The 17,387-nt window shown below is 69.3% G+C and overlaps 2 protein-coding genes across 2 annotated transcripts; one reads left to right on the top strand and one right to left on the bottom strand.

The window, feature by feature from the left end:
• The first annotated feature begins 1,407 nt into the window (after positions 1-1,407).
• GPS2 (G protein pathway suppressor 2) lies at positions 1,408-8,185 on the top strand. The gene is given in 13 exon segments (XM_080609202.1): positions 1,408-1,585; positions 1,978-2,087; positions 3,437-3,532; positions 3,534-3,550; positions 3,837-3,888; positions 3,890-3,917; positions 4,792-4,874; positions 5,675-5,843; positions 6,280-6,372; positions 6,645-6,724; positions 6,982-7,050; positions 7,536-7,622; positions 7,974-8,185. Coding segments are annotated over 13 exon segments (1,062 nt in total). The 5' UTR covers positions 1,408-1,491; the 3' UTR covers positions 8,058-8,185.
• Positions 8,186-8,866: 681 nt separating this feature from the next.
• Positions 8,867-16,257, bottom strand: LOC308187046 (eukaryotic translation initiation factor 5A-1-like; the record flags this gene model as incomplete). Its single annotated transcript, XM_080609203.1, is given in 6 exon segments — positions 8,867-8,898; positions 8,901-8,928; positions 9,378-9,424; positions 9,427-9,508; positions 10,975-11,079; positions 16,043-16,257. Coding segments are annotated over 6 exon segments (459 nt in total). The 5' UTR covers positions 16,208-16,257.
• Between the last annotated feature and the right edge of the window lie 1,130 nt (positions 16,258-17,387).

Raw genomic sequence — 17,387 nt, 5'->3', positions numbered from 1 at the left:
CCCTAGCTTCCGGGACCCCGGGTCGCAGCGGGCGCTGGGGGCGCGCGTGGCCTTCGAGGTGGGGGTGCGGGCCGGGGCTCCTTCCGGCCGGGCCCCCCCTCGCTGCGGCCCCCCCCCCGGCCTGCAGCCCCCCCCCGGGCTGGAGCTCGAGTGGGTGACGCGCGAGCCGGGCGCCACCGTCCTCTGCGGGCTGCTGGTTGCGCGTTCGAGTGAGGGGGAGGGGGGGGGCCAAAAATTACCCCGGGGACCCCCCCCACAGGGGGCTGGGGGACCCCCCCCAGCACTGGGCCCCCCCCCCCCAATTACTGGGGGCTCCCCCCAAGCACTGGGTGCTCCCGCCCCCCAGGTACTGGGTGCCCCCCCCCCCAGGTACTGGGACCCCTCCCCCAATTATTGGGACCCCTCCCCCAGTTACTGGGACCCCCCCCCCCCAAAAAAAAATCGGGGGGGTCTCCAGGGTTGGGAAATGACCCCCCCCCCAAAAGAAAAAGGGGGAGGGGGAAGGTTTGGGGGGGGGCCACAACTTGTCTGCCCCCCCCCCAGCACTGGGAGCCCCCACCCAAAAAATCTGGGACCCCGCCCCCAAAAAAAAAGGGGAGCCCCTACGATTTGCCCCTCCCCCCCCCCAAAATGGGGGGGACCCCCCCTAAAAAATCCCCTCCCCCCCCCGTGTCTGGGTGCCCCCCCCTCTTTATGGGGGCTCGTTTTTAGGGTGGGGAGGGGCCTAAAAAATGGGGGAGGGGGCCCTAAAGGTGGGGGAGGGGACCCCCAGAAGTGGGGGGAGGGGACCCCAGAAGGTGGGGGAGGGGCCCCCGCTCCCCCTCCCCTCCCCCCCCCCCGGCGCCCCCCCCCCCCTTTATTTATTTCCGCAATGTGAAGCCGGGGGGGGAGGGGCGGGCCGGTTCCTCCTGTTTTGGTGTTTTTTTGTTGTTTAATGTTATTTAAAAGCTGCTCGGGGGGGGCGGGGGCGGGGCGGGGGGCGGGGCCAAGCCCCTCCCCCTCCTCCCCCCTCCCCCTCCTTCTCCCCCTCCCCCCCATAAAGGAAAAAAAACCGCGAGTGACGTCACGTGGGCGTGGTCTGTGAGGGGGCGGGGCCAGGAGGTGAGGGGCGTGGCCTGAAGAACGGGGGCGTGGCTTAATCGGAGGGGGCGGGGCCACAAGGGGCGGGGGCGGGGCCAAAGGGGGGCGAGGGGAGGGGGAGCGGGGAGGGAGCGGGGGCGGGGCCAGGCGGGCGGTGACGTCACAGAGGAGGGGGCGGGGCCAGGGAGCCGGCGGCGAGGAGAGGGGGGCGTGGCGCGGGGGGCGGTGACGTCACAGCGGGATGGGCGGAGCCCAGCGGCGGGGTTTCGCAGCGGAGGGGGCGAGGCCTCGCGGGCGCGCCCCGCGCATGCGCGGCGGGCGGGGGGGCGGAGCGGCGGCCCGGAAGCGGAAGCCGCGAGGCGCGCGGCGCTTCCGGCGGGCGGCGGGGAGCGGAGCGGGAGCGCTGCGAAGATGCCGGCGCTGCTGGAGCGGCCGAAGCTGTCGTCGGCCATGGCCAGGGCCCTGCACCGCCACGTCATGGTCGAGCGCGAGCGGAAGCGGCAGGGTGAGCGCGCACCGGGGTCGCCGCGGCAACGCGGGGGGGGGGGGGGGGGCCACGGCAACGGGGGCCAGGCCCGGGGTCTCCACGGCAACCGGGGTAGGCCGCAGGGCCCCCACGGCGACCGGGGTAGGCCGCGGGGCAGGCCCCGCCGTCTCCATGGCAACCGGGGGGCCGGCCCCCGGGGTCTCCGTAGCGACGCGGCCCCGCCCCTCCCCTCCCCGTTGCCGGGGCAACGAGAGGAGGCCCCGCCCCTCCCCTGTCGCCCCGGCGACGCGGCCCCGCCCGCGGGGGGCTGGGGCTGGGGGCGCTGCCGTGACCCCCGTGCCCTGCCGTGACCCCTGACCCCCGGTGCCCCCTGACCCCGTGCCCCCTGCCCCCTGCCCCCGTGGCCGCAGAGGAGGAGGAGGTGGACAAGATGATGGAGCAGAAGCTGCGCGAGGAGCAGGAGCGGCGCCGCAAGAAGGAGATGGAGGAGAGGATGTCGCTGGAGGAGACGCGTGAGCAGGTGCGGGGGGGCGGGGACCCCCCCTCGGGGACACCCCCCCTCAGGAACCCCCCTTTAGTGACCCCCCCGCTTGGGGACCCCCCCCTTAGAGACCCCCCTTTGGGACCCCTCCCCTCGGGGACCCCCCTTTAGTGACCCCCCTCAGGGACTCCCCCCTTAGAGACCCACCCTTGGGACCCCCCCTCAGGGACCCCTCCTTAGTGAACCCCCCTATGAGGACCCCCCCCCTCTGGGACCTCCCCTTTAGGGACCCCCTGCTTGGGGACCCCCCCCCTCAGGGGTCCCCCCTCAGGGGCCCCCCCTTAGGGACCCTCCTCAGGGACCCCTCCTTAGTGAACCCCCTCGGGGACCCGCCTTTCGGACCCCCCCCCCTCTGGGACCTCCCCTTTAGGGACACCCTCTTAGGGGACCCCTCTTAGTGACACCCCCTCTCTTTGGGACCCCCCTCCTCAGGGACCCCTCTAAGGGACCCCCTCTAAGGGACCCCCCCCTTAAGTGATCCTCCCCCCTTGGGGATCCCCCCTTGAGGACCCTCCCTCAGGGACCCCCCCCCTTAGTGACCCCTCTTAAAGACCCCCCCTCAGGGACCCCCTCTTAGGGACCCCCCCCCTTTGGGACCCCCTCCTTAGGGACCCCCCTTTACTGACCCCCCCGCTTGGGGACCCCCCCTCAGTGAACCCCCCTCAGGGACCTCTCCTCAGGGACTCCCTCTTAGGGACCCCCCCCTTAGTGACCCCCCCCCTTGGGGACCCTCCCCTTGGGGACCCCCCCTTTAAGGACCCCCCTTAACCCCCCCCCCCAGACCACCCCCCCTTGGGACCCCCCCCCTCCAGACCCCTTCCCCTTGGGGGTCCCCCCCCCCCAAGTGCCCCCCAAGTGTCCCCAACCCCCCCTAAATGCCCCCCAGCCCCACAACTGCCCCCCAAGTGCCCCCCCCAAGCCTCCCACCACCCCCCCCAGTGCCCCCCCACCCCGTGACAGCCCCCAGCCCCCCCCAAGCCCTCCCAAGTGTCCCCCCTGCCCCCCAAGCCCCCCCCAGATCCCCCCAGCTGCCCCCCAACCCCCCCCAAATGCCCCCAAGTGCCCCCCCCTGCCCCATGGCTGCCCCCCAAGCCCCCCCCAAAGCCCCCCAAATGCCCCCGAGCCTCACGGCTGCCCCTCGAGCCCCCCAAATGCCCCCTCCCAGCCCCCAAGACCCCCCAAGCCCCCCCCCAAATGCCCCCCAGCTGCCCCCCAAGTGTCCCTTCTGCCCCCCAAACCCCCCCCAAATCCCCGCAGCCCCCCCAAGCCCCCTCCCAGCCCCCTCCCAGCCCCCCGGCCGCCCCGCAGCCCCTCCGTGCCCCCCCCAGATCGCGAAGCTGCAGGAGAAGCTGGGGGCGCTGCAGGAGGAGAAGCACCAGCTCTTCCTGCAGCTCAAGAAGGTGCTGCACGAGGAGGAGAAGCGGGCGCCGCAAGGAGCAGAGGTGGGGGGGCGGGGGGGCGCCGGGGGGGGCACCTGGGGGGCTGGGGGGGGCCTGGGGGGGCTGGGGAGCACCTGTGGGTACCTGGGGGGGGCACTTGTGGGGCTGGGGGGTGTGGGGCAGGAGGGGGGGGGGTCACAGGTCGGGGCACTTGTGGGGGGGGTACGTGGAGGGCTGTGGGTCACCGGGGGGGGGCCGGGGGGCACTTCTGTGGCCGGGGGGGGCTGCGTGGGCCGGGCAGCGGGTGAGTGCCCCCCCTGTCCCCCCCCCGCCCCCCCCCATCCTGCAGCGACCTGACGACGCTGACGGCGGCCGCCTACCAGCAGGGGATGGCCGTGCACGGCGGGGGCGCACGTCCTCAGCATGCAGGGTGCGGGGGGGCGGGGGGGGTCGTGGGGCTGGGGGGGGGGCTGGGGGGCGGTACGGGGGTTATGGGGGGGGTCATGGGGGCGATGGGGGGGGCTGGGGGGGGTTACGGGGGGTTATGGGGGGGTCATGGGGCGATGGGGGGGTTATGGGGCGGTGGGGGCGGCTCGGGGGGGCTGTTTTGGGAGGTTGGGGGGGGTTGGGGGGCGATGGGGGGTGGCTATGGGGGGTTATGGGGCGGTGGGGGGGGCTATGGGGGGGTCTGGGGGGGTCATGGCGGGGTCATGGGGCGGTGGGGGGCGGCTCAGGGGGGTTGGGGTGTGGTGGCGGGGGCTGGGGGGGATCGGGGGGGTTATGGGGTGGTGGTGGGGTTTTATGGGGGGGTGGGGGGGTCATGGGGCAATGGGGGGCAGCTAAGGGGCAGCTATGGGGCGCCGTGGGGCGCTATGGGGCAGCCGTGGGGCGCTATGGGGCAGCCATGGGCAGCTATGGGGCGCTATGGGGCAGCTATGGGGCAGCTATGGGGCGCTATGGGCAATGTGGGGCGCTATGGGGCAGCCGTGGGGCAGCCGTGGGGCGCTATGGGGCAGCCGTGGGGCGCTATGGGGCAGCCATGGGCAGCTATGGGGCGCTATGGGGCAGCTATGGGGCAGCTGTGGGGCGCTATGGGGCAATGCGGGGCGCTATGGGGCAGCCGTGGGGCAGCCGTGGGGCGCTATGGGGCAGCCGTGGGGCGCTATGGGGCAATGTGGGGGCGCTATGGGGCAATGTGGGGCGCTATGGGGCAGCCGTGGGACAGCTGTGGGGCGCTATGGGGCAGCCATGGGGCAGCTATGGGGCAGCCATGGGGCGCTATGGGGCAGCGTGTCCCCCCGCAGGCAGCCCCGGGGGGCACAGCCGGGCCGGGCCCCTGCTGGCCGCCGACCGCGCCAAGCAGCTCTTCGGGCCGCCCGTCATCACCGTGAGTGGGGGGGGCACGGGGGGGGGGGGGGGTCCTGGGGGTCCTGGGGTCCCCCTGTGGGGCAGCCCCCACGTGGAGGGGGGGGGGGCAACGTGAGGATTTGGGGGGGGTGGGCTGGGGGGCGCGCCCCAGATAAAGGGGGCAGAGGACGAGGGGTGGGGGGGGAAGGGTAAGGGGAAGAATTGGGGGGGAGGGGGGCGGCCCCCGGTGTGAGGCCCCTCAAATGTGTGGGGCGCCCCCCAAGTGTGGGTCACACGTTTTTTTGGGGGAGGGGTCAGCCCCCGAAACGTGGGGCTCAGCCCCCCAAGCGTGGGTCACGATGTTTTTGGGGTCAGCCCCCCCAGGTGTGGGGCTCAGCCCCCCAAGTGTGGGTCAGCGCCACATTTTTTGGGGGGGGGCTCAGCACCCCAAGCGTGGCCCTGCCCCCCATGTGTGGGTCACCCCCCCAAGTGTGGGTCACGATGTTTTTGGGGTCAGCCCCCCCCCAGGTGTGGGGCTCAGCCCCCCAAGTGTGGGTCAGCCCCACATTTTTTGGGGGGGGGGCTCAGCACCCCAAGCGTGGCCCTGCCCCCCATGTGTGGGTCACCCCCCAAGTGTGGGGTCACGATGTTTTTGGGGTCAGCCCCCCCAAGTGTGGGGCTCCCCCCCCAAATGTGGGGCATGATGTTTTTGGGGTCAGCCCCCCAAATGTGGGGCTCAGCCCCCCAAGCCTGGGTCAGCCCCACATTTTGGGGGGGGGGGGCTCAGCGCCCCAAGCGTGGCCCCGCCCCCCACGTGCCCCCCCCCGCGCCCCCCCCCAGACGCGGCACTTCGGGGCGCAGCCGTCCTTCGGGGCCGGGGGGGAGCACGGCTCCTTCCAGGGGGCGCAGGGGGGCCCCGGGCCCTTCGCCGTGGGGCAGGCGCAGCAGCACCCCTACCCCCCCGGGCAGCCCACGGCCCCCTCCTACGGCGCCTCCCAGCAGATCCGCGGTGAGGGGGGGCCCTGGGGGGCTGGGGGGGGGGGGGGTGCTATGGGGCTGGGGGGGTGCTATGGGGCTGGGGGTGATATGGGGGGGCTTCGGGGGGGGGGTTATGGGGCTGGGGGGGGTGCTATGGGGCTGGGGGGGCTATGGGGCTGGGGGTGATATGGGGGGGCTTGGGGGGGGTTATGGGGCTGGGGGGGAGATGCTATGGGGCTGGGGGGGGCTGGGGGGGGGACGCTGTGGGGCTGGGGGGGGCTGGGGGGTGTGCTGGGGGGGGGGGGCACCGTGGGGCTGGGCTCATTCCATGGGGCTGGGGCTTTGGGGGGGGGGGAACCCTACGGGGCCGGGGTCCCGCTATGGGGCCGGGGGGTTTCTGTGGGGCTGGGGGCGCCGTGGGGCCGCGCTCACCCCCCCCCCCCCCCCCCCCCCCCCCCCCCCCCCAGGCCCCTCGGGGTTCCCGGCGCTCCCCTTCCTGCCCCAGCAGCAGCCGGGGGGGGGCTTCGGCCTGCACGGGCACTTCCCCCCCGCCCAGACCGGTAAGGGGCGGGGCCTCGGGGGGGGGGGGGGGCGCCCCTTCGGGGTGGGGGGCGGGGCTTCCGGGGGGACACACCCGGGGGGCTGGGGGGGGGGGGGTCTGCCCCACAAGTGTCCCCCCCCGCCCCACAAGTCCCCCCCCCAACCCACAACTTCCCCGCCCCACAACTTATGGGGCTCGGCCCCCCCCCCCCCCAACCGGGGAGGGAGGGGCCGCTGTGGGGCCGAGCCCCCCCCCAAGTGTGGGGCTGAGCCCCTGCCCCCCCCCCCGCAGGCTTCCTGCCCCCCAGCAGCAGCATCCCCCTGCAGAAGCAGCTGGAGCACGCCAACCAGCAGTCGGGCTTCAGCGACGCCGTCAGTGGGGGGGCGCCGGGGGGGCTGGGGGGGGGATGTGGGGGGGCACTTGGGGGGGCTGGGGGGCACCTGGGGGGGGATGTGGGGGAGCTGGGGGGGCACTTGAGAGGCTGGGGGGGGCACTTGGGGGGCTTGGGGGGCACTTGGGCTGGGGGGGACACGGGGGGGCTGGGGGGCACTTGGGGAGCTGGGGGGGGGTATTTGTGGGGCTGGGGGGCACTTGGGGGGCGGGGCCCTGACCCCCCAGCCCCCCCCAGGCGCTGCACCCCAGCCCGGCCCTGCTGCCCAGCCCCCAGCTGCCCGTGCCCATGCAGCCGGCGCCCAAGGTGACAGCGGGGGGGGGGGGGGATGTGTGGGGCGGGGGGGACTTGGGGGGCAGGGGTGTGGGGCGCGGGGGGGACGTGAGACACGGGGTGTGGGGCAGGAGGGACTTGGGGGGCAGGGGTGTGGGGTGGGGGGGACTGGGGGGGGCACAGATGTGGGGCAGGAGGGACTTGGGCATGGGGTGCGGGGCACGAATATGTGGGGCAGAGGGGATGTGTGGGGCAGAGGTGTGGGGCTGGCAGGACTTGTGGGGCACTGGGGGGATGTGTGGGGCACGGCTGTGGGGAGAGGGATGTGTGGGGCAGGAGGGGGCTGTGGGGCGCGAAGGGACGCATGGGGTGAGGGAGGAACTTGTGGGGCACAGAGGGGCTGGGGGGGGAAATGTGTGGGGCAGGAGGGCCGTGTGGGGCAGGGACTTGTGGGGCAGGAGGGATGTGGGGCAGGAGGGACTTGTGGGGCGCGGGCCCCCCCTGACGGCACCCCACAGGCGGGGCTGCCCTACACGCACCCGGCCCGCCCCGCCTCGCCCGGCAGCTTCCCGCCCCACGGCGCCAGCCCCCAGCAGCCCCACGCGGTGAGTGCCCCCCCGCCCGCCCCACACGTGTGGGGCCCCGCTCACCCCCTGACCCCTTCCCACCCCGCCCGCCCCACACGTCTGGGTCCTGCCCCACACGTGTGGGGCCCTGCTCACCCCCCCCCCCACCCCGTACATCTCCCTCCCCACCCCTCCCACCCCACACGTGTGGGGCAGGACCCACAAGTGTTGGCCCCACGCGCCCCCCGCCCCCCATCCCTCTCCCGCCCCCCACTTGTGGGGCAGTGCTCACCCCGCCCAACCCCCCACTTGTGGGCCCCGCCCCCCACTTGTGGGTCCCACCCCACACTTGTGGGGCAGCGCCCCTCACCCCCCGCCCCCCCCCCGCAGTCGGGGTTCCCCGCCAGCACCCCCCCGGCCGCCCGCCACCCGTTCCTGCCCCACGGCCAGGGCCAGCGCTTCTACCACAAGTGACGCCGCCCGTGACGTCATCGCCGACGTCATCGCCGACGTCATCGCCGCCGTCACCCCGCCGCCGCCCCCCCCCAGGGCACCCCCCAGGGCACGCCGCCGCCGTCCTATTAAACTCGCTTCCGTTTTTATTCGGGCTGATTTTAACAAACGGGGGGGGCGGGGCGCCGGGGCCCAGCCCCCCCCCCCGGCCGCGCGGGGCCCCCCCCCGGGGGGCTGGGGGGGGGGGGGGGGCGGGGAAATGGAGGGGGGAGGGGCAGGGCCCAGCCCCGGCGCGCTGTTGGTGGGGGGGGGGGAGGGAAGGGGGGGGACGCTTGGGGGGCGGCCGTGGGGCTGGGGACCCCCCCGGCCCCGCCGCCCGCCCCCCCCCCCCCCGCCCCCCGGCGGCTGTAGTGTTCCCGGGGGGGGGGCCCCCGCCCCGCTGCGTCCGCCCGGCCTGGGGGGGGAAGGGGAGGTTGGGGGGCGCCCCATAGCCAGGGCAGCCCCCCCCGGCCCCATAGCGGGGCCCTGCCCCATAGCGGTGCCCCCCCCCCACCCCACACCGCCCCCTCTGCCCCACATCTCCCCCCAAACCCCGTAACTGCTCCATCCCACGGGGCCATCCCCTGCCCCACATCAATCCCCTGCCCCACAGCGACCCCCTCCTGCCCCACAGCAGCATCCCCACCACCCCCCTCTGCCTGTCAAGGCCCCACATCCCCCCCGCCCCACAGCACCCCCCCGCCCCATAGCGGTGCCCTGCCCCATCGCGCCCCCCCCCGCCCCACGGCGCCCCCCCCCGCCCCACGGCGCGCCCCACACCTGCGCCTCCGTTACTTGGCCATGGCCTTGATGGCGACAGCGGCTCCTCGGTCATCGCCGACAGCACGGTGATCTGCGGGGCCGCGCTCGTGGGGCGCCCCACAGCGCCCCGTAACCCCCCCACAGCGCCCCGTAACCCCCCCACCCCCTTACACCCACCCCACAGCACCCCACAGCCACCCCCTGCCCGCAGCACCCCATAAACCCCCCCACAGCGCCCCACAACCACTCCCCCAGCACCCCACACCCACCCCTGCCCCACAACTGCCCCCCAGCACCCCATAGCGCCCCACACCCACCCCTTAGCACCCCGTAACTGCCCCTTGCACCCCATAAACGCCCCACAGCACCCCGTAACTGCCCCATAGTGCCCCTAGCGCCCCATAACCACCCCCTAGTGCCCCCACACCCACCCCATACCCACCCTGTAGCGCCCCATAACCACCCTTTAGCGCCCCATACCCACCCCCTAGCGCCCCCCAGCGCCCCCCCAGCGCCCCCCATGGCCCCGCGCGGCCGTACCAGGATCTCCTCCCCGCAGTCGTACTTCTGCTCGATCTCCTTGCCAGCTCGCCCTCGGGCAGCCTCAGGTCCTCCCGCACCTCGCCGCTGTCTTGCAGCAGGGACAGGTACCCGTCCTGGATCCCGATCAGCTCGGGGCCGCGCGTCACCGGGGGGCCCGCGGCACCCGTACGGGGCCCCAGGGGGTGCCCACAGGGGAAACGGGGCCCCAGGGGGTGCCCCACAGGGGAAAACGGGGCCCTAGGGGGCACCCCACGGCACAAATGGGGCCCTAGGGGTGCCCCAGGACAAGATATGGGGCGCCCCACGGCAAATACGGGGCCCTATGGGGTGCCCCATAGGAAAAACAGGTCCCTATGGGGCGCCCCACAGCAGAGATGGGGCCCATGGGTTGCACCACAGCACGATATGGGGTGCCCCACAGCAAATATGGGGCCCTATGGAGTGCCCCATGGGAAAAACAGGGCCCTATGGGGCGCCCCATGGCACAGACGGGGCCCTATGGGTGCCCCACGGCACGATATGGGGCGCCCCACGGCATGGACGGGGCCCTATGGGGCGCTGTGGGGTTTTGGGGTGCGTGCACCACATTGGGGTCCCCTCACCCTGCGGATAAAATTTGGGAACTCCCCGCCCTGAAGCAGGGAATTTGGGGTCCCCCCCACCCCGTAACACACTGGGGACCCCACCCCGTTACAGGCTGGGGTCCCCCCGCCCTATACCCCGTACATTAGGGGTCCCCCCCACCCCATAACGGGGTGCCCCCACCCCATACCACATTAAGGGTCCCCCCACTCTGTATATTTGGGGTCCCCCCACCCCATAATCACCCTACCAATGAGCTTTGGGGCCCCCCTACCCCACAAAACATTTGGGGTCCCCGCACCCCATAATGGGGCGCCCCCACCCCACACATCTGGGGTCCCCCCCATATATTTGGGGTCCCCCCCACCCCATGCAATTGGGGTTCCCCTCCCTCCATAATAGGGTCCCCCATAATGGGGTCCCCCCACCCTATGGATAGGATTTGGGGTCACCCCACCCCACAAAACATAAGGGCCCCCCCCCCCCCCGCCCAGAAAATTTGGGACCCCCCACCCCATAATCACCCTACTACTGGCCTTCGGGGTCCCCCTGCCCCATAAAGGGGCGCCCCCACCCCACACATCTGGGGTCCCCCCGCGTATGTTTGGGGTCCCCCCACCCCATAATGGGGCGCCCCCACCCAATAAAACATTTGGGGTCCCCCTGCATATATTTGGGGTCCCCCCCACCCCATAATGGGCTCCCCCCACCCCATAATGGGGCGCCCCCACCCCACAAAACATTTGGGGTCCCCCTGCATATATTTGGGGGCCCCCCGCCCCATAATGGGGTCCCCCCGCCCCACACATTTGGGGTCCCCCCCACCCCACAAAATATTCGGGGTCCCCCCCGACCCATAAATTATCGGGGTCCCCGCACCCCATACAGTTGCCCCCCCCATCCCCCCTCCCTGCCCCTTCCCCCTAGCCCCGCCCCCCGGAGCCACACCCCGTTAGGCCCCGCCCCCCGGAGCCACACCCCGTTAGGCCCCGCCCCGTTAGGCCCCGCCCACCTGGAAGTCGTTGCGCTTGATGTTGGGCACGTCCATGTTGTGGGTGGAGGGGCAGATGTCCTCGTACTTCTTGCCCGTGAAGATGTCGATGCCCACCAGGTGCACCTGGGGGCGGGGCCAGCGTGAGGGGCGGGGCTTAGGGCCCGAGGGGGCGGGGCTTGGGGTCTGGGGGCGGGGTTTGGGGGTGGGGCTTGGGGGTTGGGGGCGGGGCTTGGGGGTTGGAGGGGTGAGGGCTGGGGGTGCGGGGGGAAGCCAGGGGCGCCTGGGGGCGTGGCCAAATTGGGGGCGTGGTCTCCTGGTGGGCGGGGCCTCTGGGGGCGTGGCTTGGGCTCAAGGGGGCAGGGCTTGGGGGTTTGAGGGCTGGGGGCACACAGGGAGGCTGGGGGCGTGGTCTCATAGGGGGCGTGGCCTCGGGATGTGGGCGGGGCTTGGGGCTCAAGGGGGCGGGGCTTGGGATGGGGCGGGGCTTGGGGCTAGGAGGGGGCAAGGCACCAGGACAGCTGGGGGCACGGCCGCGGTGGGCGGGGCCTCGTGGGGGCGTGGCCATCACGGGGGGCGGGGCTTGGGGTTCTAGGGGCGGGGCTTTAAGGGGGGTGGGACCCCGGGTGCCTGGGGGCGGGGCCTCGGGGGGGCGGGGCTTAGGGCCCTTAGGCCATTTCAGGGCCTTCCAGGCCCGTTTCAGGGACATTTTGGGCCCATTTTGGGTCATTTCAGGCCGGTTTCAGGCCCACTTTGGGGCCCATTTCCAGCGCCTGTTTTTGGGACGTTTCAGCCCGTTTCAGGCCTGTTTCAGGCTCACTTCCAGGATTTTGGGGTACTCTGGCCCATTTGGGGCCCATTTTTGGGTGTTTCAGACCTATTTGAGGGCATTTGGGGCCTTTTACGGCCCCGTTTTGGTTTTTTTTTGCCCATTTCGGGCCTACCTCAGCCCCATTTGAGGGCATTTTTAGGTATTTTGGCTCATTCTGGGCCCATTTGAGGGCATTTCACCCTATTTTGGGCCCATTTCAGGCCCCTTTAATGGCATTTTAGGGCATTTCAGCCTTTTGGGGCCCATTTAGGGGCATTTTTGGGGCGTTTCAGGCCCATTTCAAACCCAGTTTGGTGCATTCAGGGACATTTTGGTGCAATTTGGGCCCACTTCAGGCCCCTTTGGGGATGTTTTAGGGCATTTTAGTCCATTTAGGCCTCATTTCAGGCCCATTTTCGGGCATTTTGGCCCATTTGGGGCCCACTTCTGGTCATTTCGGACCCATTTCAAGCCCATCTGGGAGCATTTTGACCTCAATGGAGCCCATTTTGGGCCATCTTGTGGCATTTGGGGCCCGTTTCAGGCCCATTTTGATACATTCTGGGCCTAACTTACGCCCATTTGGAGCCACTTCAGCCCATATAGGGTGCATTTCAGGGCATTTGGGCCAATTTTAGTTTCATTTCAAGCCCATTTTAGTGTATTTTGGGCCTGTTTCAGACCCATTTGGGTCCATTTTTTGGCATTTGGACCCATCTGGGGCACATTTTGTGGCATTTGGGGTCCATTTCAGGCTCACTTTGGGGCATTTTGATATGTTTTGGGCCATTTTGGGGCCCATTTCAAAAGCATTTGGGGCATTTTTGACCTGTTTGGAGCCCATTTTAGGCCATTTCAGTGCATTTCAGGCCTGTTCCAGGCCCATTTGGGGCCATTTTTGGGCATTTATGGCCTGTTTTGGTCCCATTTCAGGCCATTTTGGGCCCATTTCATGCCATTTTGCCCATTTTGGGTCATCTGGGACCCATTTCAAACCCATCTGGAGGCATTTTGACCTGTTTCAGGCCCATTCGGGGCCATTTGGACCAGTTTGGGGCCTATTTGGGGCCCGTTTCAAGCCCATTTCGGTGCACTACAGGCCTGTTTCTGGCCCATTTGGGGCCATTTTGGGGCATTTTGACCTGTTTGGGACCCATTTCAGGTAATCTTGGGCCAATTTCAGGCCCATTTCGGGGCATTTTGTGGCACTTGCGGCCCATTTCGGGGAATTTTGGGGCCCGTTTTGGTACATTCTGGGCCCATTTTAGGCCCATTTGGGGCCATTTTGGCCCATATAGGGTGCATTTCATGGCGTCTGGGCCCATTTTCATCTCATTCCAAGCCCATTTCGGTGTCATCTAGGCCCCGTTTCAGGCTCATTTGGGGGCATTCTGACGTGTTTTGGGCCATTCTGGGGCCCGCCTTAAACGTGCTTGGGGGCATTTTGACCTGCTTGGGGCGCGTTTTGGTGCGTTTGGGGCCTGCTTGGGGCCACTTTTGCTGCATTTGGGGCCTGCTCGGGGCCCACTTTTGCTGCGTTTGGGGCCTGCTCGGGGCCCACTTTTGCTGCGTTTGGGGCCTGCTCGGGGCCCACTGTTGCTGTGTTTGGGGCCTGCTCGGGGCCTGTCTGGGGCCACTTTTGCTGCATTTGGGGCCTGCTCGGGGCCACTTTTGGTGCATTTGGGGCCTGCTCGGGGCCCACTTTTGCTGCGTTTGGGGCCTGCTCGGGGCCCACTGTTGCTGTGTTTGGGGCCTGCTCGGGGCCTGTCTGGGGCCACTTTTGCTGCATTTGGGGCCTGCTCGGGGCCACTTTTGGTGCATTTGGGGCCTGCTCGGGGCCACTTTTGGTGCATTTGGGGCCTGCTCAGGGCCCACTTTTGGTGCGTTTGGAGCCTGCTCCGGGCCCACTGTTGGTGCGTTTGGGGCCTGTCTGGGGCCCACTGTTGCTGCGTTTGGGGCCTGCTCAGGGCCCACTGTTGCTGCATTTGGAGCCTGTCTGGGGCCCACTGTTGGTGCGTTTGGGGCCTGTCTGGGGCCCACTGTTGCTGCGTTTGGGGCCTGCTCGGGGCCACTTTTGGTGCGTTTGGGGCCTGCTCAGGGCCCACAGTTGCTGCGTTTGGGGCCTGCTCAGGGCCCACAGTTGCTGCGTTTGGGGCCTGCTCAGGGCCCACTTTTGCTGCGTTTGGGGCCTGCTCGGGGCCCACTGTTGCTGCGTTTGGGACCTGCTCGGGGCCCACTTTTGCTGCGTTTGGGGCCTGCTCGGGGCCCACTGTTGCTGCGTTTGGGGCCTGCTCGGGGCCCACAGTTGCTGCATTTGGGGCCTGTCTGGGGCCCACTGTTGCTGCGTTTGGGGCCTGTCTGGGGCCCACTGTTGCTGGGTTTGGGGCCTGTCTGGGGCCCACTGTTGCTGCGTTTGGGGCCTGCTCGGGGCCCACAGTTGCTGCATTTGGAGCCTGCTCGGGGCCCACTGTTGCTGCGTTTGGGGCCTGCTCGGGGCCCACAGTTGCTGCATTTGGGGCCTGCTCGGGGCCCACTGTTGCTGCGTTTGGGGCCTGCTCGGGGCCCACTGTTGCTGCGTTTGGGGCCTGTCTGGGGCCCACTGTTGCTGCGTTTGGGGCCTGCTCAGGGCCCACAGTTGCTGCATTTGGAGCCTGCTCGGGGCCCACTTTTGCTGCGTTTGGGGCCTGTCTGGGGCCCACTGTTGCTGCATTTGGGGCCTGCTCAGGGCCCACAGTTGCTGCATTTGGAGCCTGCTCGGGGCCCACTGTTGCTGCGTTTGGGGCCTGTCTGGGGCCCACTGTTGCTGCGTTTGGGGCCTGCTCGGGGCCCACTTTTGCTGCGTTTGGGGCCTGCTCGGGGCCCACTTTTGCTGCGTTTGGGGCCTGCTCGGGGCCCACTTTTGCTGCGTTTGGGGCCTGCTCGGGGCCCACTTTTGCTGCGTTTGGGGCCTGCTCGGGGCCCACTTTTGCTGCGTTTGGAGCCTGCTCCGGGCCCACTGTTGCTGCATTTGGGGCCTGCTCGGGGCCCACTTTTGGTGCGTTTGGGGCCTGCTCGGGGCCCACTTTTGCTGCGTTTGGGGCCTGCTCGGGGCCCACTGTTGGTGCGTTTGGGGCCTGCTCGGGGCCCACTTTTGCTGCGTTTGGGGCCTGCTTGTGGCCTGCTCGGGGCCACTTTTGCTGCGTTTGGGGCCTGCTCGGGCCCACTGTTGGTGCGTTTGGGGCCTGCTCCGGGCCCACTTTTGGTGCGTTTGGAGCCTGCTCGGGGCCCACTGTTGGTGCGTTTGGGGCCTGCTCGGGGCCCACTTTTGGTGCGTTTGGAGCCTGCTCCGGGCCCACTGTTGCTGCATTTGGGGCCTGCTCCGGGCCCACAGTTGCTGCATTTGGGGCCTGCTCCGGGCCCACTTTTGCTGCGTTTGGGGCCTGCTCGGGGCCCACTGTTGCTGCGTTTGGAGCCTGCTCCGGGCCCACTGTTGGTGCGTTTGGGGCCTGCTCCGGGCCCACAGTTGCTGCGTTTGGGGCCTGCTCGGGGCCCACTTTTGCTGCGTTTGGGGCCTGCTCCGGGCCCACTGTTGCTGCATTTGGAGCCTGCTCGGGGCCCACTTTTGCTGCGTTTGGGGCCTGCTCGGGGCCCACTGTTGCTGCGTTTGGAGCCTGCTCCGGGCCCACTGTTGCTGCGTTTGGGGCCTGCTCGGGGCCCACTTTTGCTGCGTTTGGGGCCTGCTCGGGGCCCACTGTTGCTGCGTTTGGAGCCTGCTCCGGGCCCACTGTTGCTGCGTTTGGGGCCTGCTCGGGGCCCACTGTTGGTGCGTTTGGGGCCTGCTCCGGGCCCACTTTTGCTGCGTTTGGGGCCTGCTCGGGCCCACTGTTGCTGCATTTGGAGCCTGCTCGGGGCCCACTTTTGCTGCGTTTGGGGCCTGCTCGGGGCCCACTGTTGCTGCGTTTGGAGCCTGCTCCGGGCCCACTGTTGCTGCGTTTGGGGCCTGCTCGGGGCCCACTTTTGCTGCGTTTGGGGCCTGCTCGGGGCCCACTGTTGCTGCGTTTGGAGCCTGCTCCGGGCCCACTGTTGCTGCGTTTGGGGCCTGCTCGGGGCCCACTGTTGGTGCGTTTGGGGCCTGCTCGGGGCCCACTGTTGGTGCGTTTGGGGCCTGCTCGGGGCCCACTGTTGGTGCGTTTGGGGCCTGCTCCGGGCCCACTGTTGCTGCGTTTGGAGCCTGCTCCGGGCCACTTTTGCGCATTTTGCCCCGTTTCGCCCCGTTTTCGCCCCGTTCCGGGGCAGTACCTTGGCGTGGCCGTGCTTGCCGGTCTTGGAAGTGGACATCTCGACGATCTTGCAGGGGCGCCCCTTGAGCACCACGAAGCCGTTCTTGCGCAGCGCTGAGCACTGCATGGGGAATGTGGCCGAGGCGCCCGCGTCGCCCGTCTCGAAGTCCAGGTCGTCCGCCATGCTGCCGCTGCGCCGCTGGGGGGGGGAAATGGGGAAAACGGGGTGAAAACCGGGGATTTTGGGGGTGGCAGGGAGGGACACAGCACACCGGGACCCCCAAGGGTCATAGGAGTGGAATGGGACCACTGGGAGCAGGGACACCCCAATGGGAGCCCGTTAATAGGGACACCCCAATAAGACCCCCAGAGGACATGGGGATGTAATGGGACCCCAATATTGGGGACACCTCAATTGGACCCCCAATACTGGGGACACTTAAGACCCCCCATTAATGGGGATACCCCAATAGGAGCCCCAGGGAACACAGAGATATAAGGAAACCCCCACTAACGGGCACACCCCAATAAAATCCCCGTTAACGGGGAAACCCCAATTGGACCCCTGGGTTTGGGGACACCCCACTGAGACCCGTGGAACTGGGGACACTTCATTGGGACCCCCGTTAATGGGGACACCCCAGCGGGACCCCCAGGGGACACGGGGATGTAATGGGACCCCCAGTATTGGGGACACCCCCATGGGACCCCCCAGGAATCATAAGAACACAAAAGAACCCCCATTAATGGCGACACCCCAACGGGACCCCTGGGTTTGGGGACACCCCAATAAAACCCCCAGGGGACATGGAAATGTAATGGGACCCCCAGTACTGGGGACACCCCAATGGGACCCCCATTAATGGGGACACCCCAATGGGACCCTCAGGGGACATGGGACTGGGAACCCCATTAATGGGGACACGCCGTTTGGACCCCCACCCCCATTAATGGGGAAACCCCAATTGGATCCTCGAGTTTGGGGACACCCCCATGGGATCCCGTTAATGGGGACACCCCCATGGGATCCCCATTAATGGGTACACCCCAATGGGATTCCTGGGCTTGGTGACACCCCAATGGGACCCCCAGAATTGAGAACACCCCATTGGCACCCCCAGGAAGGGGGCATTGGGGGAACACCCCCCCAGATCAAATACTAGGGGGCCAGGACCCCAATAAGGGCAGGATTGGGGAGGGGGAGCAGAACCCCCAAAACCCTACAGGCCCCCAACCGCACACTTAAAAGCCCTACAGGACCCTCAACGCCCCCCCCCCCCGCTCCTATTGGACCCCCAAATATCTCCCCAAGGCCCCTACAAGACCCCCAACGCCCCCTAAAAAGCCCTAAAGGGCCCCCAGAT

Source organism: Anser brachyrhynchus (assembly GCF_964034855.1).
Source record: "Anser brachyrhynchus genome assembly, contig: SCAFFOLD_653, whole genome shotgun sequence".
Lineage (NCBI taxonomy): Eukaryota > Metazoa > Chordata > Aves > Anseriformes > Anatidae > Anser > Anser brachyrhynchus.
This window is presented reverse-complemented; position numbering and strand designations above follow the sequence as displayed.